Source organism: Oreochromis aureus, linkage group 20 (assembly GCF_013358895.1).
Source record: "Oreochromis aureus strain Israel breed Guangdong linkage group 20, ZZ_aureus, whole genome shotgun sequence".
Classification (NCBI taxonomy): domain Eukaryota; kingdom Metazoa; phylum Chordata; class Actinopteri; order Cichliformes; family Cichlidae; genus Oreochromis; species Oreochromis aureus.
Genome location: NC_052961.1, coordinates 21,097,157 through 21,122,339, shown reverse-complemented (window position 1 = coordinate 21,122,339; position 25,183 = coordinate 21,097,157). Strand labels below are relative to the sequence as shown.

The window sequence follows — 25,183 nt, the reverse complement described above, 5'->3', positions numbered from 1 at the left end:
TATCTTATCTAATATTATTTTATCAGCTATATGTTGAGGGCTGGCTAGCATTTAATTATGATCATTTAATGCTATAAGTGTGCTTAACACTTAAATGTATAATAAACTGCAAAACAAGATTTGTTTTTAAACTTGAAATCTCCATCAAATTAAATTTTGGACACATAAAATATTCTGACAATAATCATTAGTGTCTTATGTGCTAAAAGTTCAATTGCCTGTCTAGGAATTCATAAAAAAAATAATCCAAATGATGAATATGAATACATTTTCCAAAGCCCCTCTTCACAGCAGTCATTTTGACATGACAAAGTGGGACAGCACAGGTGTCTCTAATGATGTTAATGAGGGTTTTGTTCTATCTGCATGCAAGCCGTAATCAATGTGATTAGTCACACCTGTGTTCGAGAACTAAAAGGTCCATTCGACAGACGAACTACTGGAAACAATATGTTTCTTGTACATGTGTTAAACTCATACTAATAGGGAGTCTGCACAACCATCATTGTGCACAATTAAATTCAAACAGTGAACTTCCAATATGCAAATCTCATTTTTGAGTGCAGATGTGCTTTAGAAGTAAATATAACTACGTGGTCAAAGTTTCTGTGAGCCACTCGTAAAGGTGAAACCCAAACAGCGTGAGTACATAAACAAAGTAATGTAACTTGCACACAAATGCATGACTCACCCTCCTCTGATGTAATCCAGGAAGGTGTGCTCTGACTCTACACTGAATGACAACAAGGATACCTGAGAGAGAAAAAAAGGCCCCAAAAGATTAACTCGTCCTTTTTAATTAAACAAAATTTACCAATCTACACATTAACACTGACCTCTCAAAATGACCTATCCATGCAAAATGATTGCGTTGCCGAAGCAGCGCCTTCGAATTACAATCACTGAGCGTCAGTGTGCCCGTGGACGGATGGATGATCAGCGTGATGGATAGCTAGTCACAAATTTTAATTACAGAGTCACAGTATATGCTAAGAGCTGTAGCAAAGCCGCGGCTCATTTATGAACTTCTGTCACTATTCTTCAGTGAAAGGACACAGACACAAGTCCCTTTTATTCATCTTCACAGACTTGAATAATCATCCCGTTTGAGGTCATGGGAATGTTTTCCCGTCTACTTAAATTCACTGTCTGGATCATAAGCTCAGAGACTGGGAATAGAACAAAAACATTTAACAGAGTTCATGCAATCCACTTAGTGGAAACTTCCTGCTGAATACAAAAGAGAAGGCAGGCAGGGGTGTGAGTGCACAAGGAGATTTGCTCTTACTGTATCTCAGACTCACCGTCCCAGAGTTGATGTATCTCTTCTTCTTTATTTTCTTCTTGGCATTCACCACCTGGTATGAAGGCAGAATGGGAACGAAGGATAATGATAATGTAAACTTGCAGCACAATTCTTTTTATCCACCCTTGGGCAAGTAATAAAAACATCTTTGTCCTCCTACTCTATGTCTGTAAGGGTAATGGAGCATAGGGAGTGAATCCAATAACTGTAGCAGGTGAGAATGAGATACCATTGATCATGCCTTCGAGCACAATGCAGATAATTCAGAGGGATTTTTATAAGCATAAGCAGTCTACTGTAAATTGTACATGCATGCTGCCAGCTGTGGTGCTTATAACCACATACAGAATGAGTGCAAGTGCACAGTTATGTGCAGTGGGGGCAGATGCATACAGCCAGGTCCAAGCTTTTGGATAGTGACACCATTTTTGTGCTTTTGCCTGTATGCACCACCACAGTGGAAGAAAGGAAATGAAGCTCAAGATTGACAAAAAAATTGCTTCAAATTTTCTGCATAGTCCCTCCATTCCCATGGCATCAAAAGTAATTGTACAATTAACTGGTAAATTAAACTGATAAAAGGTATGCAGATGATTCCAAAATTTGCATTTGGTAATTAGCCTGAGAAAACAAAGGCAAGCGATCAGAGAGAGCAGAAAATATAGGAGTGGCCAAGACAACAATCTGGCTAATTCTTAAAAGGAAGGAAAGCGCTGGTGAGTTCAAGCCTGGACAACCATGAAAAATAACTTAAACTGAATGATCTCAGAAGTCCTTTCACAACCTCTAGCCAAATCAAGAGCACTCTCAACTGGGGTAGGCGTGTCAGAGCCTGCAATCACGACAAGTCTTCATTCATGTAACAACAAAGGGTTTAGCTCAAGCTGCAAACCACAGGTAGCACTCAAGAACAGAAAGATCAGATTACACTTTGCCAGGAAATGCCTTAGAAAATCTTGCCCAGCTCTGGAACAAGAAGGCTCTGGAGACAGATGAAACCAAAATTAACTAAGAGCGCCGAAAAGGAAAGAAGCAGCTTGTGATCTAAAGGAAAACACATCATCTGTCAATCATGGTGGAGGCTGTGTTTCAGCACGGGGATGCATGGCTGCCAGTGGAAGTGGGTCACTAGTGTTTATTGATGATGTGACTGCTGATAAAAGCAGCAGAGGCGACAGAGCTGCACTTTCTGCTCAGTTTCAACCAAATGCAGAAAAACTGACAAGGCAGCGCTTCACGGTGCACATGGACAATGACCCGAAACATGCAGTGAAAACAGCTTAAGAGCTTTTTGGCAAAGACATTAAATATTTTTAGATGGCCTAGTCTTTCCCCCGATTTCATCCCAAGTGAGCATGTTTTTCACTTACTGAACACAAAACTAGCCAAAAAGAAAAAAGACAGAGCTCCCTGAATAAGCAGCGACTGAGCGAGGCTGACAGAGCATTTCAAGCAAGAAAACCTAGCACTTTGAGATATGCATAGGCTGTAGCCTTCGGTATGTTTATATAGCTGACATTTTGTATTAAATTACTTTGTCCAGCTACATATGCTGTGAAAATAGAGGGACTAATAAAAAAGTCTGTAATTCCTAAACAGTTGGCTTGCTTTTCTGGTGACCTGGTGTATGGTTAGAGGTTATACGCTGCACTTCAATTAGATATTGGCTGCTTCATTTCAAATCCTATGTGGTGTTTTACAAGGGCATGAGTGCAACACTGTGCAAAAACCTATAGACTTCACTAAAAACAAAAAATTGGGAAATACTCGAGTGATATCCAAGGCGAGCAGAGTGATTACAGCCTTCAGTGCATTAAATTAAAGTTACATTTAAGCTTGCAGCCAAAAACCTGTATGCAACAGTGAGCAAGGTCAAATATCTGCACTGCTCATTCTAAAGGTCTGCACACAAACACAAAGCGTGAGCCTGGAGGAAGCTGTGCAGGATAATAAAGTAAAAGGCATCCCATTCTACCCTCCTGTCGTCTCTCTTCTCTACTCTTCCTTTCTGGTTCTGTACTTTCTGAAAGCGCCCCCTGAACTCGTCTTACAAAAATGATGCCTCACAGCGTTGTGACCATCACTCAGCCGCTGCAATGTTCACGTTACGTCACAAAGGAATCACATTCAGTTACAGCGTCCTGTACTGGCATTAGCCTGCTGTCGTCTAATGTTTACAAGCTTTCTGCATGTCACGTTGAATATACAGAAATATGCAAAAAATGTGGCATGTGACATACTGAATTTCTTTATTTCTCCATAATGAGCAGGTGGTGTTATGTCATTTTTGTCCACATCATAAAAGTTTTTTGAGGTCTCTGACCTTACCTGTGTTTTATATATAGAAAGGTTTGGTGAAGGGTAATGGATGCGCATTCTTATGCTGTGTCAGCAGTGTAAAAGGGCACCGTCTTTCCTAACCTAACTCATCAGCTTTTCCCTTACTCTCTACCTTTACTGGCCTTATTCTTTTCTTTGAGTGCTTCTATGACTGATTCAGAGGCTAATGTAATATGGCAAGTGTTTTAATGAGCAGGGACCTATTCAGACTTTCTGAGTGCTATCCAAAGAAAGGAATTAGTAACATAGTTCTGTCGCATTTCCATTTGTATTCCCACCGCAGAAGCACTCTTCCCCAGTCGATCTATGCCACCACTTAACCTTTGAGAGGCTTAATAGCGGGTAGGGTGAGGACAAACAGGGGAGGCTAGTTGTTAATCTTGAACAGCCACAACTTTGCTCAAACAAGTGAGACCTGTAGAACTTCCTGTCATGAAACAAGACCTTGCCGACTATAAAGGGCACGCTGATTTGTTCTCAGACTGAGGCAGGTTTCTCACACTAGCATGCACAAACGAAGCTGAGGTTTATTTTTGTGCCATCAGAATCATTTTGTGGCACAGGTGCTTCCAAGGTTCATTCATTAATAATTCGCACATAGCTTTGGCCGGTCACATTCTGCACGATGTGCTGAATTTCATGTGAAACTCGTGCGTTTGTCATAGTGGGCCAGCACAACTAAATGGCTGCTTCAGAAAGTGATCTGCATTCTACTTCAAAGCAGCTTAAAGCAAACGAGCTCCCATACAGCAGTCAACATTTGAGTTTTTACATAAAGGTCCGCTGCTCTGAAGGTGATGATGGTATTGGTCGATTTTATCTCCGCTCACCTCATACACATTCAGCTGGTTCTGACCCCGACACAGCTCTTTGAAACTTGTGGTGAATTCACCGATGAAATCATGGCTGGTGGAAAGGAGACAAAAACGTCATCACAGCCTTGACTGGTGGAAGATAAAAGGATGTAAAAACATGACTTGCACCACAAACACATAACCATCGATGTGTACTGAAAAAAAAAGTAACTATAATTGAGTAAAGACAGTAAAATAGTGTAGTCTATTAGGGATGAAAAAAAAGAGGGTGACAAAAATTTGATAAATTTTCTCTTGCGCATGTGTGTGCACACGCCTCTGTGTGTATCAATTACCTCCCATCTCTGTCCCAGTCATACACCTCCACCTTGATTGTCCTAGGAAGCACATCAAAGAGCAGAAAATGTGTTTGTTTCCTTGTGTGAACATATTTATGCCTTGCGTGAGCTACAAACTTAATATTCTTGAGGAGAAATGTTACAAAGAGCATTTTGGAAGTGACGAACCAAGTTACTTAAGCTCATTAATAGTTACTGAAGGCTGAATTAAAGCCATCAAAGAGAGCATGCTCTGTGTTTTGCATGCAAAAGACACAAACATCTTTCTGGAGATCTAATGGTGACAACATTTGTTTTCTCTTTGAAGCTATACTGCGTGGCAGCCTGAGTCATGTTAGGTTTTCAAAATATATTAGCTGATAATTAAGCACCAGTCTCAGTAATTGCCAACATTTAAGCAAGACTGACAATAATACAAATTCACAGAGCTTATTGGGTTTCTGTCTGCTTAATTTGTGTATAAAAAAATATGGTGCGGATTAATAACTAGCATTAAATATTTAAATGAATTGTTTTTGTGTATCTCACAGAGTAAAGAGCTGGGCGACAACACCAACAGTTTAGGTAAAGCATTTTCTCCCCACATGCCTAAGACAGAAAAGTAACCTCTTGGGAAATAGCATATTTTGCAAGTTCCCAAAATAAGTCGGTAGGAGAAAAAAACAAATGAGCAAGCCTGAGAGAATATAGGCAGAATGAGGAAGATGCCTCCTCTTTTCTTCTCAGACTGATGGAAACTAGACTAGCGGCTTGCCACCCCCATCTTCCCATCAGCTGCTGCTGTCAGTCACTTGTCAGAGGATCCAAGAGGCAGATAAGTATCTGAGGGTTACTCTGTTATCCTGACCTGAACTAATTGTGTCTGCACTATTTTTCCCAGCTAACAAATGTCCAAATCGTGTAACGCACACAGAAAGGAGACTTCCTCTAATGGTCTGTGATGAACTCATCACTTGTCTCCCTGTAAACCAACCAGATTTTCAAAGTCAGAGTTAGAAAACTTTGCAATCTTGACTAGTATGAAAAAAACAAATGATTCTTGACACTCAGGGCCACTTGTGACAGATGATTTGCCTGTGATGAGTCAGCATCATTACAATCAGCAGAGTTGGGGGCAGCTTGATCCTCGAATCAATTTCATTTTAGTTTCTGAAACCAGCGTTGTGTTGGAGTGGAAATGGGAGAGAATTCACTTTCTGATCGCTGTCGAAGACAAATGATTGCAAGAGATTTATCAGATTCTCATGAGGGTGAAAAATGTGATTGCAGAGAGACAGTCAATACATCATTATTAATATATTGTAAATTTTGCTGTATATTTGCAGGAGAAAAGGGAACAAGAATGAAAGACGGTAGTACAGAAAATACAGCACAGACCACCCTGTCTGTGCATTTTACAGGAGTCCAAAAGAAAAGCCTGTGGGGGAGAAACCAGGCCATTTCTACTTATACAATTTAAAGAGAAATAAAAATGTCATGATTTGAAAAGTATTGGATGAAAAGACTGATAAATTGCAACAGGAGGTCTCCAGTATAGATCTCGGAAACTGTAGATATTTTAAAAGAAAAGCCGAGAGACCCTAAATGGCTGCAGATTTCTCTTGTCATCAAAATCCTCAAAGGGAATCAGGATACTTTCATGCTTCTGCTCCATCTGTCTGACCCAATTAGCTTCTCCGGGCAGGTGAACAGAGACAGGATTGAAAGCAGCGAACCTTCACTGACACCCAGTGTAGCGGAGGCCATGGTTTGACATGTTCTTTGATGACTTCTACACACTCACACGGCTGTCTGGGTCTAAACATTTTCCTGCTTCTGCACACAAACACGCACATAGAAGGGCTCCTGTGTTGTTCCAGCCACCTGTCAACATCTTTAGACCGACTCTCCCTCTCCTCTCGCTCTCGTTTTTCGCTCGCGTTATTTTATCTTCCTGCCAAAACTCTTCCTGCTCCTCGGGTATTCTGCAATGCCCTTCACTCTGAAAAGATTCAGATAAGCTAGAAGTTGCCACCAGAGAAACCAATCAGAAACCCTGCAATGCTCTGAAAGGCTCTCGGTGATTGTGGAGAAATCAATAAAGAGCCAGGCAAGGTGGCATGTAGTGCTAGTCAGCCTGTAATAATTGTCTATTTCAGCAGCGGATAGAATAACATTAGAAAATCAATTTGCTCTAAATCTGATAGCCCTGATCCACTTTGTAAGAGCTACACCACATATTAAAACTCTGCACCGCTTTAATTTCTCCTTGAAAAACAAACTCTGAGTGTGTGGGAATATTTGTTTGTCTTCATGAGACTCACCTGTACATCATCAGTCAACCTACCTGTCATAGTCTCCATTGCAGAGCGCTCTGACAGGGATGGAGAAGGGCTCCCACACGGGGTTCAGTGTGTTCTTCACCACCTCGGTCTTGTGGCAGATAGTGAACCTGGAGATGCAGTTAAAACAAACACCTTAAAACACTTTAAAAAGAAATCAGTGAGAAAAATCTTCTCACATCTAAAGCAGAAAACTGCTTTGCCTTGAAACCATCTCTGCATGAATTCATCGGTATGCAACTGAGTTCAAGGGGTCTCGATCTTATTTCTAATTTTCTCAACCTTGCTTCCCTTCCTCTTGGAGCTTCGTGCCCTCCAGCCCGGCTTTGAAACGCCAAAACAGAAGACCTACTGAGACGCAAATGCGAAAGACAAACTCACGTGCCATCCTCATTACTTCTGTAGAAGACCATGAAGGGGTCCGACTTTCCAAAGAAGTCCTTTTTATCCAGTTTGTTGGCACAAAATTGCATGGTGGCGTAATCCTACAGACAAAGGAGGAAGGCAGTCAGAGAAATGGAATGACGGAAAAGTACAGGACATTTTAAATCCATGCTACTGGCTGTGTTTGCCTCCCGATGTTTGTGTACACATGCTGTGTGCCAAGATATAAAAGCACTGAAGCACCAACTAAAAGCAAAGTGCTGACTGAATCTTAATAAGAGGAGAGCAAATCCAAACAGTGGGCTCTAGTTTCAAAAACCTGCAAATGCATTCATTACCATTTCTTTATTATGCAACACCTGCATAACAATGTAGATGGAACATGGGAAATGAAATTCAAAATACCTTATGCTGTATAAAATAACAGAAACAATAAGAGTAACCATACAGAGGCACATAAATGGATCTTAACACCCTGCACACGGAGAGGGAGGGGCCTGTGTACAAAAGCATGTGGAGGGTGTGAGTGCAGCTAATGATACATTAGAAAGGCTGGTATTATCATAATTATACTCATAAAGGCAGCATTTCAATGTGTACTGCCACATCAAAGACAAAGAGCATGCTCCATAATGTTCTTGATTCCAGTTTGGCTCCCTGTGGTCACTATATAGTACAATAATGAAGCTGCATAATGGGCACACTGGACAGGTAAATGTCCACATCAGAAGAAAAGCTCTGCAAAGTGTTCTCCATCAGCATCTCAATCATCATCTTCACCTCAATGATATTCAGACCTTCTTAACAGCTTTGTACCCCCCCAAATGTACATCATATGTAAATCGGGGGTCTTATTATCACATCTTAGAGTCTGTTAAAGTTTTATGCCAGAAGACATTGAAGCTTTCAAGGAGCAAAAAGAAGAGCTGTCTTTACCCAGCTGGGCTTTTAGGGTTTGAAGTGCCGCTATTAGATCTAAACCAGCATGGTGCAGGGCAGGGCCTCTATTGATTGCTTTGACCCACATCAGTCGGACACGGTCTGCCACTGACCTGCCTCTCGCTAACCCCCAACAACATCACTTTTTGCCTTGGACACAGCACTACCACGGAGCTACTACATAATTCAAAGTACAATAACTCCTCGAGTTTTCTCCTTAAGAGGGGGATATTATGCTCGTCCTCATTTTCTGCCAGTACAAAAGATGGCATAAAAGAAGAGGATGAAAGGTGGGCGTAGCTACTTTGAGCGCACGGGTTTCATGCGGCAGATAATCTTCCATTTTAAAACATGGTATGACCAAGATTTTCATAATAGACTTAATTTTCTATTCAGTATGATCTAAAATGATTGAGTGAGTCCATAAACTTAGCAAGAAAGTATTTACAGAGGCTACATCAGAGAGCTGTATGTCCATAGACTTCTATAGGAGCAGAAGACTCTTTGCAGCCACAGCTATTGCTGTTTAGTAACCTTCAGATAGAATGACATTTCACCGGCGTCATATTTCCACACTGGAAGCTATGTACTTTTATTTAGTCCACTCTTCTTTTTAGCCAGCCCCTTGAACAATAGGCAGGTTGGAGTCCTGCATATACAGTTAAATAAGAGTATTCAACAAGGTCCAATGTTAAATAAACAACACTTATTTTGAACTATTTGAAATAATAGAGTTACTCCTTTAGAGTCCAAAAAAATTAAATTGTTGTGCTGGAACAATTTAAAGAATGAGCTAATCTGATTACACCACAGTTTGAATCCTTCCACTGTGGTGGAAATGTTGAAGCAGGTGAAGAGTAAAGCTATGATTAAAACAGTCAGCGCTGGCAGCTAAATGGGTTGCTATATATCCATTTTCATTTCCTACTGTCATTTTCAGTTATTATCTACCTTTCTATCCAGCCTGCAATATCTTTGCATTTTCTACCTGCAGTGCGTCAAGCTCTCCCTCTGTGGTTTTTTCACAAGAACATTTAATTTTCCAAGGTGCTGTTTGGTGCATTAAAACTAACACTTCATGTTGGGAGAGTTTGCTTAGGTCAGATATGAAAGCCCTTAAAAAAATAGATCCGTAGTATAACTGTCCTGCTTAACCCTGACACAGCTTCTACAATTACACTATCATGGCAGCACAGTGCCCTAAGCCTTCATTAGGCATAGATAACACATACCCACATCGGAGCCTAGCAGTGTTCTCTCATTAAGCGAGGAAAAGGCAGAACATTCATTTCAGCCACTGAGGTTTAGGAGCAGCAGGGGAATAGTGAGTTCAGTCTACATCCTCCTACCCGTTTCTCTGCTCTACCAAGATATCACCGCATGGGGTAAGTGGCAGAGCAATGCACACTGCCACTTACAGAGAGTGGGGCTGGTCTTTTCAAAGAGATACAAAGCAATGCAGACAGTGCTTGAATTCATGTTACATAAGCTTATGACATCCTTGGGATTGCAGACTGTAGTGAATCACAAAATGAATCATAAGCCAGTGGATTATATGAACCAGAAATTAACACAACTGCTTTGTATGCTTCGCACATCACTCCATTCATCCGAGCATTCGTCTATTATGACTGTAAGCCTCAGGTGAAGGATTTTTGTCAATGTAAGGATGAGCATTATGTAAGCACAAAAAAGAACATGAAATCTTCGGACTACAGTGATAAAGTGAAGAACGTTTGCTTGATAAATGAAAAATGTTAGTGTAATCAGGGTTTAATGTTACCAGAGCTATTTTAAATTCATTCAAGAGGTTTTGTGTTATTTTATTTCATTTAATTTACTTGATTACTTTTTCCATACTCATAGGACATGAGGCTGTTCTGTACAGACTAAAAAGCCTCTTTGTAGAAAACTCAAGTTTTATAAATAAAATCGACACATTGTGAACAATTGTGATAGTCGTACTGATAACCAGGACTGAGGTTTACAGCTTCCATATGTTAAATGTTGTGTGGTTTACTTTTATTTAAATCAGACAGAGCTGGAGCTGGACCGTGTGGAAGATGTGAAGCGAGCCAGCCACTGCTCTGCACTCCTATGTGCCAGAGGCAACGACAGCCAAGAGGAAGCCTTTGATCCATGCAGAGGCTGTTGCTCTGTCTAATGATACCTGGCAAATCCACCACGAAGGTGAGAGCCAACCCAGTTCTCGATTCACAGTCCCTGCAGAACTTCCCCAGTCGATTCTCCCTCTGCTCGTCTCACTTTCCCCAAACAAGAGTTGCAGTGTTTACCTCAGGCGATGCAGCAACTCAGCTGCCTCCATTTATTGGTCACAGGTGGATTATAGAATAAACAACAACCAGATGGATGGTGGCAATCCAAACTGTTAGAATTCACAGGTGTGGTGTTGTGCTGACAGCGCTGTCTTCGGAGTTATGCTTTTAGTACGTCGTTGCTTTCATTTGCCTGTTCTTTTCTCAGACCTGACACGTTTCAGTTCAGGGTTAAATTCTGTGTAAACAGGGCAGGTCTGCGGTGACATGTCTAGTCGGCGTCTCTCTAATGGAGTCTGGGAGAAGGGAAATCATCATTTGTACCAGTAACGATCATTTGCATTTATATTACTGAATCGCCTCTTGAAGAGGTGCTTTGCAGCGATGATGCTAACTCCTATCGTTCGCAGATCCAATGCACCTGATGACTCACAGCAGCCCTCCAATGACTGTGAGCACTGACACTTCAATCCAGCAGCGCAGAATCAGTAATGGTTATCGTGGCGGTTTCATTATCAGCATGTCTTATCAGTCTCACTCTAACAGGAGACTCTTTATTTGTCAGGGAATAAACAATAAGAAAAAAAAACACCTAGTCAGGTACAATGATTGTTAAACAAGGTGCTTTTTTAAGCTAAACAAGTATGTCAGGAAGTTAGAAACCACTGAATCACTGCTTACATGTATTAGGGAATCATAAAACATTTACAGAGAAGCTCAAGGGCTTTTTGTTCAGCCTCTGAGGGAGGCCGGTTGTTCCGGTCAATAAGTCCTGCTCCACTGGCAGCAGTATAATGTGATTATTTACTATCTTCATTTAGCAGTGTGGAGAGAAAGTCAATGGGCATTAGTGGACACAGGTTATTAACGCAGACTCATGGATTAACGCACACTACATAGGAGCAAGTGCCTGTTTTAGTGATTGAAATGAAGGCGGTCTCATTAAATAGCTATTCAAACTCATAGCATATCCACTATGTACACAACTTCCAAATGGCAAACGCAATTGCAAAGTAACACGGCATATCCTGCTCGTTTAATGGGGACAGTTATGGCACAATATATCTCGCTGGAGTAAAGGATATTAAATATCCCACTTCACTTCAGCGGACTCGTGAACATTGCTAAACATAGATAATGGAGCAATTCCATACAACGCAGGCGATCTCACAGTGACATGTCACAATTTAACAATTCGCTCATTTAAAGTCAGATGTAATGATGCTTAAGGGTCGAGTTCACATGAGACAAGTGAACACTGCAAAACATTTACTCTGACACTTAAAGTGTAAACAGTTCCAAAAACAAAAAAAGTACTATGATGGTTAAAACTTTTTGGACTTACTCGGCAGTTTCCAAGCTCCTCCGCAGACAAGATAATAGTTCCACATTTCTTCCCGGGTATACCACTGTGAAAACAAACACATATCCTTCACTCATCCAAGTAAAACTTTCACAGCGATCCATTTTGACCATTTTTTAGATGTTAGTAGGTTAACACTTAGAGGCATTGTGTTGCATTTTGCTATACTAATCCATGATGTCAGTAAACAGCAACATTGTCAGTAGTTCTAGCATCCTCTTTTGTAAAGTCCACTGAGTTCGGTTATCTTTGGAAAAGAGGTTGAAGTATCTAAGTGGAGCTGAAACGCTTTTATGTGCCTTTCTATTCTACAAGTTTGATTTCACACCTTCTGAGCGATAGAAGAGGAAGACCACAGATAAGATTCATGGATGTAGTGAAGGAGGACACGCACAAGGTTGGAGTGGCAGAACAGGACACTAGGGATAGGGTGAGATAGAGGCAGATGATTTCCTGTGGCAACCCCTAAGCAACCAGCCATATAAAGAAGAATAGATATACCTTTTTGGGAGACAGAAGTGTCGATAATTAGAAATATTTATGTTTCTAAGATTCCTTGTTGTTTGAATTGTACAATCAGGCTTCATTTCTGGCTTATTTTCACATCCAATTGTATTTTAAATTCAGTAAGGCCATATAGAATTGCAATGTTAATTTAGTATGACAGTTTGACAGCTCTAATGAGCACATTATTCCTTTTTCTCCACCTTAAGTGAATCAAAAACAAGTTATAAATATAGGCTCCCAAGTTTTCAGAACAGTGTGATATCAGACTGCTGAGAAGCCGAGCTCTTCTGATTCCCGATTGCCAGCACCATATTGAGACTTTAAAGCTGCAGTTGTTTACCACTGATTCACGCTCCGGCAGATGATCAAGACATATCGCAGCACAAGAGGCGCTCTCTGCATGTCTGTGTTTCCATACATCACCTCTTCACTAAGCTGCCAATCCAGTGGCTGATTCTAACAAAAATAGAGACAGCGCTGCGCCACAGTTTGTCCTAAATGTTATTTGGCTGTATTTTTTGAAGCGGAACAAAATGACTTTTTTTTTTTTCTGATATCCAATCTAACCAACTCTCAGCATCCACTGAAGCTGTGAGAAGAAGGCAGAATCCATTCGACCCAACACAGAGCAATACACCATATCTGTTTTCCAATCATACAATAGCATTCCAGCTGTTACAGCTCCCATCATCCTTCTGGATAAAAAAGGAAATTACACGAGTGTCCTGCTGTGGCCTTAGCTGGAGACCAGTCATTAGAAGGTCAGACTTCCTGTGACAGACTTGTTCATCAAGCTGTGATAGTTGATCTGAATATCAGTACTAATAGATACATACTGCTAAGCGAGAGGCAGCCTTTGACTATAACAGCAAAAGTTCCTTTATTCATAACATCAATCTCAAGCACAAACCTGAGAGAACTTTCACAACTCGATTATATCAGAGAACCCGAGCCTGCCTGCATAGGAGATTTCTGTAATGTTTTTAGGACATATGGTACGAGGTGTTTTCCATTAATCTCAATCAGGTTTGCCAGGACTGCATCACAAGAAGTAAAACTCTATAAAACCAGTTGTCATGCTGTGGAGGAATAGTTCTCCAGGCTTCTCTTGTCTTCTCAGGCTTCTTCCACTAAGACCATTTCAGACTAGACTTCAGTAAACAGTAGCTAGATCAACTGAAGAGCCAAATGCTCCTCTCAGGTCTTTGCCAGATTTTTCTTATTTCCTAAGAATATGATTTGTTGTTTATCTGAGGTAGATAGTTTTTTGGGGGGGCCTGTCACTACTTTTGCCCTCCACTTTTTCAGTTTCTCCAAATTTCTTAAGGACACTCTGCAAACCAGAGATTTGCAGAGTTTTCAGCTAATGGTTCTTCGGGAATCACCTTTCAGCTAAAGAAAGGAACAACGTCTGTGTTGTTGCAAAAGCCTGTTAGTAACAAAGTGTCTAAAGATTAGATTTTGTCTGTTTGCCAGTTTGTCTGAGATTTAAAGACAACACTGGTTCATCCCTTGAGTTAGAATATCCATAGGTCAGCGTCAAGTGAAAAAAAAAGTGCTCAGATGCAAGCAATAGACTTAAAATGAGTGAAAAATTAGCCAATGCTCAAAAACAACTTTGAAAGACCTTCAGCAAGCCTAGACAACTATTGCTCGTGACATCTTTACATTTAAAAAAGTCCAGCTCCTGGGTACTAAAATATAAAGAAATGAGGGTCTGAGAGACTTTTGCATAGTACTGTACCTCAACACAAATCCACTTAGCACTGAACTGTGGCTGCTGCATCTGCTTTAATGAGGCAAAAGGAAAAACTGAACTCTCGAGGAGCAGGTCTGCTTAGTTTTCGGGCTTTATCTTGGAGGTCCACAGAGACCAGTCTCAGGGTGAATTAACTGTCCTTGAATTATTGATGCTTTACTCCAAGTCACCACCGTGCAGTTTGATGGCGCCTTGAAAAGCGAGTAAAGCTCTAACCAATGATGCCAGTAAACCCTGCACGCTCCACAGGTCATATTATCTCCCTGAGGTCACAATAATGTTAGATACTCCTATTAAACCAGGAAATGAGATCCAGCAATTGGTAAAATATCAGCTCCAGGCACGTTAAAATGCACCACCCTGCTCTAATCTCTGCTGCAGAGAAGAGAGCAGGTACCAAAAGGGCAATGGTCTTTTAAATCAGGTATGCATTATTGAGTGTGCAATTTCTCCTGACAATGACTAGTTAACGTGAAGAGCAAGCAAGCAAGCACTGAATGGATAAATACAGTTCCTACCAATTATCGGTCGAACGTGACTTTGTTTTTTTTTTCTCTAACTTTTTCTGCTCCGTGCTGCGACGTGACTGCAGGTGACACAAAGTGTCCTGCATCAGGAGGCTTCATTCTCTCAGCACTCATATACTGATGGTTTTTCAGTGGGGAAAACACTTTGATGATGAAATTATGTGAAATGTTTGGCTGTGGTCCTTCTTTCCTGTAAATCTGCAATGAACACAGTCTACAGTCTGTCAGCTGTGGGGAACCAAAAGGATTTAATCAAGGTGGTCGTGTAAGTGCAAAACACATTTGTAACATCTGAATTTTTAAACGAGTCCAGTACAACAAGATGAAGCTATTTTGTGATGTTTCACAGCCTGGCAATCCCCAGCAACAATTTGAGTTGAGACCTTCACTGTTTCAAGTTACATCATCATGAATATGCATATCAATACACAGTATTACCCTTAATATGTTTTCTAGCACACAGATGGCTCTGTTTTACAGTAATTCCTGGAGGTGAGGTTGTTCTAGATACATGGCAAAAGTCAAATAGTTGGCTTAGTAACCAAAACTGTTTTCATACTTCTAACAATGGGGAATGACGCAGAGAGAGAACTCTTTTACAGAAGGAATAATAGCATTTAAATTTAGAGTTAAATAAAGTCTTAATGTGGACAACTTGTTCAGAGAAGGCTGGCAGCCTGTTAATATAAAAGGCTGATTAATGCAATATGGTAATACTCCTGCATCATAGCAATACAGGTGAGTAGTGACTGCGCTAACCGCATGCTAAGTATGTATGATGATCCTTTCCACCATTCGTAGTCCTCCATAATTCATCCAGTCACTTACAGGCTTCCCTTGGCACTCAGCAGACACAGTACCATAAGGGCCTGACCAACTAAATTCTAGTTCAGGGTGTGCACTGATGTTGCCTGGAAACCTCAGCAGGACTAATTTTTAAAGTCAGATTAGCATCATGTCTGCTGTTTCTCCTTTTCAGCAGAATCCCCCAGGATCAAACAAAACTTCATGAAGAAGAGAAACAAATAGAGACAGAAATGAAATAGCGCCTTGTAGCACAGCAGCTTCCTTTACCCAGAAAGAAACAGAGGCAAGAAGTGCTGTCATGCTCTTAGCTCTGAAACAGAGGGTTAGTTACAGCTGCCTTGACAGAACCCCTGTTTGATCAACTGAATGGAGAGAGATCAAGCAGCATATTTCAACATTACTACAATTACTTGGCCAAAGTTTTTGATACTGCTGTTCTGCAGAATACCAATGTGAGTACTGGGTGTCTCTATTTGCCAGGGAACCATGTATGCGAACCATTTATTCCTCCGAAACGCAAGCATCAGAGATTATTAGGCATGACATATTATAATATGGATATTCAGGCTCAATGTATGGCCTCTATAATTTCCCATCTAGAGGCAGTTGCTGTCATGAAATAGTGATTCACAATCCCTGTATTCTCCATTGCCTATCTGTGCGGAGGTCGGGTGGATGGAGGATGGTGAGATTAAAGTCCGAAGAGGGAGAAGGAAGCAATTGTTGATGCCGTTCACATTAGGTCATTAGGATGAGGGATGGTCTTGATATTTAACGACAGTGCAACGTGTCACGCATAAGAGAGTGAGAGAGGGTTATCTGCTCAACAACATGAGTGAGAGTCCTAGAAGAAGAAAGCGATTTTTTTTCACACTGCAGTTTCTGCAGGGTGGGTCTGCTTTTTTTTTTTCCTATGACGCATAATGGCTGCACCGCTATCGTGCAAAGAAGTGTTATTTTGCAATTTCACACCTTAACGGCAATTAATCACTTAAAAAAATTATTCAGTAAGGTTAGGTGCGAGCACAGCAAGAAAAAAAGGATCGGTTTAACTGCATTTCACTGCGACTGTCCAGGTCAGTGAATTTAGTAAATCTGCCTGGATGACAAGGGGATTGATATAAATTAACAAATCTAACGAGTTCCAGTCGAGTCAAAGGCTAGCAGGGATGGGTGGAAGGCAGATAATCGGGCTCTGTGCCACTGTAACCATATGGGGCAGTGGGCATATCATAGCTGAACAGAATTAGCCAAGGTTGCCAAAACTCTTTGTGGGTTTAAATGGGATTATACCACTAATCCCTCTGATCTTCATATACCGATAAGAATCCATAATCCTTCACCTTCCCAAGATTTTTTAAGAGGATGAAAAGTGCAACGACTTATTCAAAAGGGCACCAGAACACCCGCTGTATTTCTCAGACAGGAGCTCCTTCCTACAGGTATTGCAGGAGGAGATGCTGTTTGTGTTCAAGGCAGGTAGCCACAGGCTACCTGTGCTAAGCTCTTTGAGGCTCTGTCAGAATGAGCACAAAGCCGGTAAACAGGGCAAAAACTGTGGCACAGAAAAATGTCTAATAGATATTATTAAACCATCACAAGGAAAGAATGTGCTTACATTTTTACCGATGGAAACGAGACGCATGGTGCGAGACAACATTATCACGAACCTGCCATCCTTCGTTCCATTACTACTGCAGGCACGTGTTATTCACCAGGTACCAGTGACGGGTAAAGACCATCACCACAATCTCCCTCAATGGAGCTAATCGTGTTATTTATATAGTGACTAATTAAACAAGAAATTTGATTAAATTAAGACTGTATTCCATTTTATGAGTGTAGTGATGTAATGAGATTGGTGTTGACGTTTTGATTGCATAAATAACAGCGCAGACTTTAATTACTATAACAATCTTTGCTTTATTGAGATTCTGAATAAATGAGGCTGTCATCAACCACCTGCAAGCTAAAAGTCGCTTGTTTTGACAGCAAAAGAGAAGAAGAAGCTGTCAGTCAGAAGGAAACTTTCTCTCTCAGTCCAAAGGCAAAACCTGTTCATGACAGCGAGCTCACTCTAATCCCCGTGTTCTGCCAGTAACAGAAACTCTTCAAGAGAGCATAACGAGTCAGTTTCAATTTCCCCCTAGCAAGCAAAGAACATCTCTATATGAAACGCTAAGAAAGATGCCCAATTTCCATTGCTTTTATACTTGGAATGCATTTTATTGTACTTTTAAACTACTGTCGTGGCAGAAAAAAAAGAAAGTACACCCTCTGTCAGTTCAAGGTTTTACATATCAGGATATAATGAAAATTTATTTGATCCTAACCAGGTCTGAAAATTTGATAAATGCAACTTCAGATGAACAACAAAACACGACAGTTTCCACCATGTCATTTATTTTTTAACAAAAATTAAGCCAAGATGCAGACGCCGCAAATAAAAAACTAAGCAAACCTCATGGTTAAATAGTGTATTGAATCATTTTTTCAGGGATAATTTTAAGTAACTTGAAGTAATCACTTTATGTATGACTTTATCAGTCTTTCACATTGCTGTGCAAAAGTTCTGGCCCACTGTGTGGGCATTAGAGTATGCACAGCTCTCTTAAGGTCCTGCCACAGGTTGAGGTCAGGTTACGGTCTGGACTTTGCATGGATCATTGCACCACCTTGATTCTTTTCTTTTTCGCCTTTTCTGTTATAGATTTGCTGCTATGTTTGGGATCATTGCCATGTTGTATGACCCAATTTATGGCAAGCTCCAGCTGTCAGACTGCCTCTCATCTGACTGTAGAATATTTAAACAAGCTCAAATCATCACCACTCCACCAACACGCTTACAGTCGGTATGAGGTGTTAATGCTGTGGTTGGTTTTCTCCATACATGTCACCGTGTATTGTGGCCAGACATCTCCACTTCAGTCTCATCTGTCTAAAGGACTTCGTACCAGAAGCCTTGTGGTTTGTTCAGATGATATTTTGCAAACCTAAGCTCCGCTGCCATGTTCTTTTTATAGAGAAGAGGTTTTCTCCTGCAACCCTCCCAAACCAGACTTGTTCTGTCTTTTTCTAATTGTAAAGTCATTAACTTATACTTAAACTCAATTAGAGAACATGCTAACTGAGGCCTGTAGGGCCTGATGTAGCTACTGAATTCGATGCAATTTCTCTGAGCACTGCATGAGGTAAATTTGCTGGGATGTCCACTCATGGAAGGACTAATAATTGACTTGAATGTTTCCACTTGTGATCTTTATCTCTTTGTAAATGGCCTTATAAACATTCCAAGGCTGATGGGCTGCAACAATTACTTCTTTAAGATCTTTACTGATGTCTTTTCCTGTTGGAATCATGTTAACACACACCTGAATGCTTCAGACCATCAAATTATTCAATTAAACAAGCAGCACCTGCTTCTGACTTAGTTTCGTTACATAAATAATGATACAATAAATATGTAAATTACCCTTATTATCCCACAATACCTAAAACCATACCATTACGGGTGTATTTTCTATTTACCATGACTGTAGGTAATATCAACTCACAGCTCATTCTGCCCTCTGTTTTCCCTGCAGTGTTACTGTTGAGCCACCTTTCGCCCCCTCACCTAGCGCTGGGCACATGTAATGAAATTCATATGATGTTGCAGTGGGTTGCCCTGACCTCCTCTGATTGCAATCTGCGCACCGACAGATTGTTTTCAGCCTCTGAATAGATAGATCAGCAACACAGTGTGCCTTTCGGTTTGGTCTCTCACCTTTGCAGCAGACACAGCTTGTGGTCATAACAGAAATTAACACTGTCTGCTCTGACTGCAAAAGAAATCAGCTAAGCTTATCGGAAGAGTAAAAACCTCCACTGCCCTTGCCTGCTCTTGCACTTGAGGCCTCTATTAGTAGCGTTAAGACAAAAATCTATTGCCTTATTATCTGCAGAGCTTTAAGAGACAATACTTATAACAAGCACAGTATATATATAAATGAACCGTTTCCTTTCATCGGAGGCACAAAGCAGAAATTTTCCAAAGTCCTTGAAGAGTCATAAACAGAGCAATGTAGCTGACAATTTATCTGAATGAGTGGGAAGGCAAGGCAAACAAACAGTTTGTTGTGAGAGCTGCGCTGCAGGGAGGGGAAGCTTTTTGCTTCTTATGGAAGCAAAAATGGTACCTAATAAATCCCTGTTTCATCGGACAAAAAGGGTTCTTGTACACTCAGCACAGTTGGGGTTTTTATACATCTAAGCAGGAATACACATTATTAGAGAGGGACTCTTGTTAGTGCTCAGCCTTAGAGCCCAAATTGGCATTTAGCAAGGCAGCAGAATGGTCTAATTGTGTGTGATGCCCCGAGGCAGAGAATGCTGATTAGTATAAGCCGTCTAGAACAGTTCACCTCCCAATTAAGTAAAACAGACAAACACGGGGGGCTAAAAGTTAAAGAAACACTGTACCTGGTTGCATGTACCCATCTACAGTATCAGGAATAATTGGATTAGGGATTTTCAGTTTCACTAACAAATAAACTTCTCTCACTCCCACTCGTTATTTAAATCTGTGGTTTTATTTCATCTCAGAGGAAGCGCCGCCGTCAGCCATCTACATTAACCAACAACTTTGAAAGAACTGTGAGTCTCTGAAGTCAAGATGAGACAAGCGATGCCCTTTGCTTCAGTGTTCCTTGAGTAAATTTATGGTAAGTTATAGCACTCTGCGAGTTTACACAGCAGTTTGAAATAATATTGCGGGCATGACATTACGCATTTGATCTTTTAGTATACATTTCAACTGTTAACTTTGAATACAATATAATGCTGCATTTCATAATTAGCTTATGTAAAAAGATCCCTCTTAGAAACCATTTCATCTGTGGCTCTAACTAACCCGTCACCCAATCCATCCCTCGAGCAGAGATCGTATTGTCATAATGACATTAGAATGCAGAGACAACCTGAATAGGAAGCTATTTATTGGCTCCTCCAACAAAGAGACAATCATGTGTACTAAACCAGATGAGCCAAGCAGAGGTTCACAGACATATCTGCTGGCTATTGCAGGATTGGAGCCATTTCAAGTTCTCCCATGAAAGTCACCTGATACTTATGGCGTAAAATAACGCCATATACCTGTACTATGAAGCTCCTGGCACACAGTCATTGCGCTGATGTTAATGTGAGAGGAGATTTGGAGTTAAGTTACAGACCCTCTCCGTAACTTGACGTGGTCTGACACTTCATGGCAGGTTCCAACGCTTCCACTTTATAAATGTTTATAAAGGAAGACTGAATGGGCAGTGATTTTATAGTCCTTGGGCAATGGGACAGAAAACATGTGAATTCAAAGATTAAGAGGTGAGCCCAATACTTACTGTTTTAGATACCAGTTTTTAGATATTTTTAGAGTTTGTATATCTCTGGTTATTTTTGTTATTTTATTTTAATGTATGTTCTTTTATCAGTCTTATTTTTCACGTTGTCTGCCTCAGTGTTTGGTCCTCTTTTCAGCATTGCTGCTGACGAGAGCAGCTCACAGAGAGAGTGATGCAGCTTGAGGCTATCTCTGTGTGAATCAAGGACCCATTGTTTAGTAAATTACTATCAATTTCAACACTTGATCTGCCTTTTTTATAATTGCAAACAGCCTGTGTGCATATAAGACTGCAAAGCATTTAAGAGAAGGGGCTCGGCAACTACTGCTTACAAACATATTTGTTTCAGTGAAATAATAATCAGGTACAACGTCCTCAAACTTCAAGATGACACAGTTCTGCTCAAAGCTGAGATTTTTAGTACACTGAAATTAGTTGGACTGCAGTTACAGTTTAACACTGTGCAGTGTTTTTTCACCCTAACGTGCACTGATGTCCTGTGACCTTAAGGATCGAATGTAAGTCTGATAAAAACCTTGGATTTTAAGATCTGACCAGAGATTACGGATGAAAATTAGCCTTTTGAAAATAAACAAAAAATATTAGATGAGACAACATAAACCGGATGTCAACAGATATGAAAAGTTTGAAGTTTCAGAGATTTTTATCCTATTGCTGTTGTGCTAGATTGCATCAGTGTATTGCTGTTGCTGTATTGAATATCTGTTCAGTCCTAAACTCAATTAGAGAACTGACACCATGTTTTTTGATATGTTGAATTTTGACTTGTTTTGACAGAGAGATAACTTGGTAAATTAAAGGATTGCTGATTTGATGAAAGCAGAACTAAGCTTTATTTAAAAAAAAAACATATTCGCCGTTCACTGCTTATCTTTCAACATCTGCATTGCACTGTTGTGATCAGATATCACTTAACATGTGACAAATGCAATTTGATAAGTCGGTACTGATTAACAGATTAACATTTGTGGTGAAGTTTTTTTGCATTTGCAATAACATGACCTAGAATATCTGGGTGATGTGATTCAACATCATATACACTCAAACCAGTCTGGGTTGATGAGGCCCTGGCTTGTGTCCCAGTAGCACTACTGCATGGAACATTCCTCCTAATCCAAAGCCAACAGGAGGCTCTTTCTTTCACTTTTTCTCAGCCCCTGTGATGTTGAGTAGCATGTAAATCTTGCACAGTGACCAACCTGTGAATCCTCTGCCCCCCACTTCAATAAGCTTGCGGCATGCCTTCCAGTCTCCCCTCCTGCAGAGCCCCACCAGCTCATGATATGTGGATTGCTTTTTTCATTTGCCTCCTCCATGTGCTCCTCCCAGGGAACTGTGAGCTCTAATAGGAGCACCTGCATGGAGGAGACTGATAGAGGTGCCGTGTCTGGCCTCTTTGAAGTTTCTATATCTCTCCAGATCCAGTTCCAAGTCTGACGCTGAGGTGAGCAGCCACATTGCAGGTTTGGGCTGAGATTGTAGCAGTTCCCCAGTCTCTGCTGGCAGACATGTTTGCTCTTGGTTTTGGAGATTGTAACAGTGATGGTCTTTAGCATGTGGTCCTGCTTTCATAGCAAAGAGGATACGCAGGTGAGTCGATCTTTTTGGGTTTTTGTCGGTCAACAAGCTCTTCTTCTGCACTGCATGCTCCCACCATATCCACATAACCTGGTGCTGCATGTCCACCATCACGCTGTTCCTCTCTTCTTTGATGGCACTTGTCCTTTGCCTGACCAGATGTTACCGTGAACACAAAAAGCTTATGTTTCAGCTGGGACTCCCATACCTCCAGGCATTCCTGGGCTCTCCATTTCCTGCCTGTCTGTACCATGATGCCTGCTGATACCACACAGGAATCTTTGGAGTCCAGATACAGCAGAGCCTCTCAAATACAACCAACCCTGAACTTGTCCTCAAGGCTGCTGAACAGGAGATGCATTTGCATTTGCTTTAACATAATTTATTAAAACTCTGGGGGCAGAAACACTGAGCTGTCCTGGTTGAGATGCTTTCCTGTTTCCAAAATCAAAATCAAACTCCTGCCAAAGTATGTAAAACTGTCATTGTGGTGTTTTCTAACAAACTAGGTATCTCCAGTCACCACACCGTCACAATGACGCACACACTCTGACTCACGAGGGGAAAACAATAACAGCTTTGACATTGCACCTCCCATAAGAGAATGATTGGTGATTATTTAAAATAATTGTAATTATTATCATCACAAATCAGGTTAGACATTAATGTGTTGTGTTGCACATTAGCCACCGCACTAATTAAGCCACATATTCTCACACCAGAAAAAACAAATTAATTATCAGTAATTCTGAGATCAAACTTCTTGAGATTTTGATCAAGTATTACGCTTTTTTATCATTAAAGCATTAGGATGCTCAAAACAAATGATATCTTCATCAAAACAAGTAAAAATTCAAGAGAACATTTATCAGTTTAACTACACTTTTATCTTTTCTCTTTTAATTATATATTTTTAGCCCTTCTCATGGGATTACTTAATGCAATTTCTGCCTGTCCTTTGACTTTGATGTTTTTATGCACGCTCTGTTTAGTCAAAAAAAGTCATTAAAAGGTATACAGCATGGCTATAAATATATTTATGGTAAATCAAGAACATCGTCAGAGTTCGACAGTCATAATTGAGCCAAGTTCAAGCTAAACTTTTAATTGTAAGTACATGTAAACAGTGAGTTACAGTATTGAATTGATGAACTTAGTGCCTCTGTCTTTACTGAAATAGTTATCATGAGTAGAGAGCTTATTCATTTCCTTATAACTGCAGCTAGAAAGAGGAGCTAACACAGAACAGATTCATGTGTGAAATGCATGAGAAGTGCAACATACTGTACCTATCAGAAGGTGTAAAGATTTTTTTTCTTTGTCAGTTATCCTTCTGTATTCAGTGCTGGAAAAACATCATTATTCCTTTGAAGGCGTTAGTTTTCCCACAGGAAAACAGGTCAGGTGAGCTTTTATGTGAGCTCTCAATTTATTCAGTTCCACATGCATGCCTTTGATATGTTATTTTTGTATATTTCCAGCTTTCCTCCCTCCCTGTGTGGGTTGATCCGGCACACCCGCGGCAGTCGTAGTCTTCCTTATGGTTCATTTCCAGCTTTAAGCATGCAGCAGAAGGGCACAGTAAGGGTAGGCTAATGAGTTTAGCATGCTAATCTTGTGCTGCATTTATATGCTGTACAAACATGTGTGTGGTATATTTCACCATACTGACAGGAAAGGTTACAGCTATTTTTTTAAATGAACACTATTATTATGTTACCTATACAACTATATTGTGATTTGTTCCTGCAGGCAAAAAAAACAACAACACACAAACAATCAAAGCTAAGAAAGCTGTATCACAGCACCCATGTGGGGGTTTTTTCAAAGAAGCCATTCACCCCATCAGTCACTCAGCTTGACATTTCTTCCTGCACCAATAATTTTGATGCATGCCTCTCATTAAAAACAGATTATAAACGGAAGTATTTGTACCACTGTGTCTGTAATGAACCACTGGTCTGTTCCATAAAATTGCTGTTACAGGAGTAGTTGGAGCTCTATGCGCAGTAGCATGAATGACGGACACGACACATAAGGTATAATACTGTGCTTGCATTTTGAGATGTCTGTAAACTCTCTTTCTATACTTAAGCAGCATGCATCCATGTGCTAATCTTAGCTCAGACACGTGTGTCACTCAAGCTAGCAGCGCTCCCTGAGAAAGGAACCAAATGTTTAAGTGTTCACGGGAGTTTTGCACCCTCGGCAAGTGGAGCGAAGGATGTGATGGGATGTTGTATTTTATTTAACTTAACTGTGAAGCACCTATATGCAGGGGTTTTTTTCAGTTATAGATAAAACCTCATTGTCTTTATTTCTCATTTTAAGGAGGTCACTCTGTATATTAGCCTGCTATCTTTGTCAGAATACTAACTGACTGACTATAGTTTTTCAGCTATGTAAACACTGGGAAAGCGAGGCTAAATGTCAACGGCTGGCAAACCAGCTTTGCTCCTCATCTCCAGTGTCAATGTTCTCTCTCTATCTCCATATTTTCCATCTGTCTCTACTATCTGTCAGTATG

General features: G+C 40.6%; 1 protein-coding gene across 1 annotated transcript in view; it reads right to left on the bottom strand.

Annotated features, from left to right (window-relative positions):
• Nucleotides 1-25,183, bottom strand: part of cpne5a (copine Va) — a 78,018-nt gene that overhangs the window by 30,784 nt on the left and 22,051 nt on the right. Inside the window, exons 7-13 of the mRNA XM_031726355.2 lie at nucleotides 12,065-12,128; nucleotides 7,502-7,605; nucleotides 7,126-7,230; nucleotides 4,797-4,838; nucleotides 4,477-4,552; nucleotides 1,305-1,358; nucleotides 692-753 (exon numbers count right to left, since the gene is read on the bottom strand). Coding sequence (XP_031582215.2) covers nucleotides 692-753; nucleotides 1,305-1,358; nucleotides 4,477-4,552; nucleotides 4,797-4,838; nucleotides 7,126-7,230; nucleotides 7,502-7,605; nucleotides 12,065-12,128 — 507 coding nt within the window. The remainder of the gene's footprint in view (nucleotides 1-691; nucleotides 754-1,304; nucleotides 1,359-4,476; nucleotides 4,553-4,796; nucleotides 4,839-7,125; nucleotides 7,231-7,501; nucleotides 7,606-12,064; nucleotides 12,129-25,183) is intronic.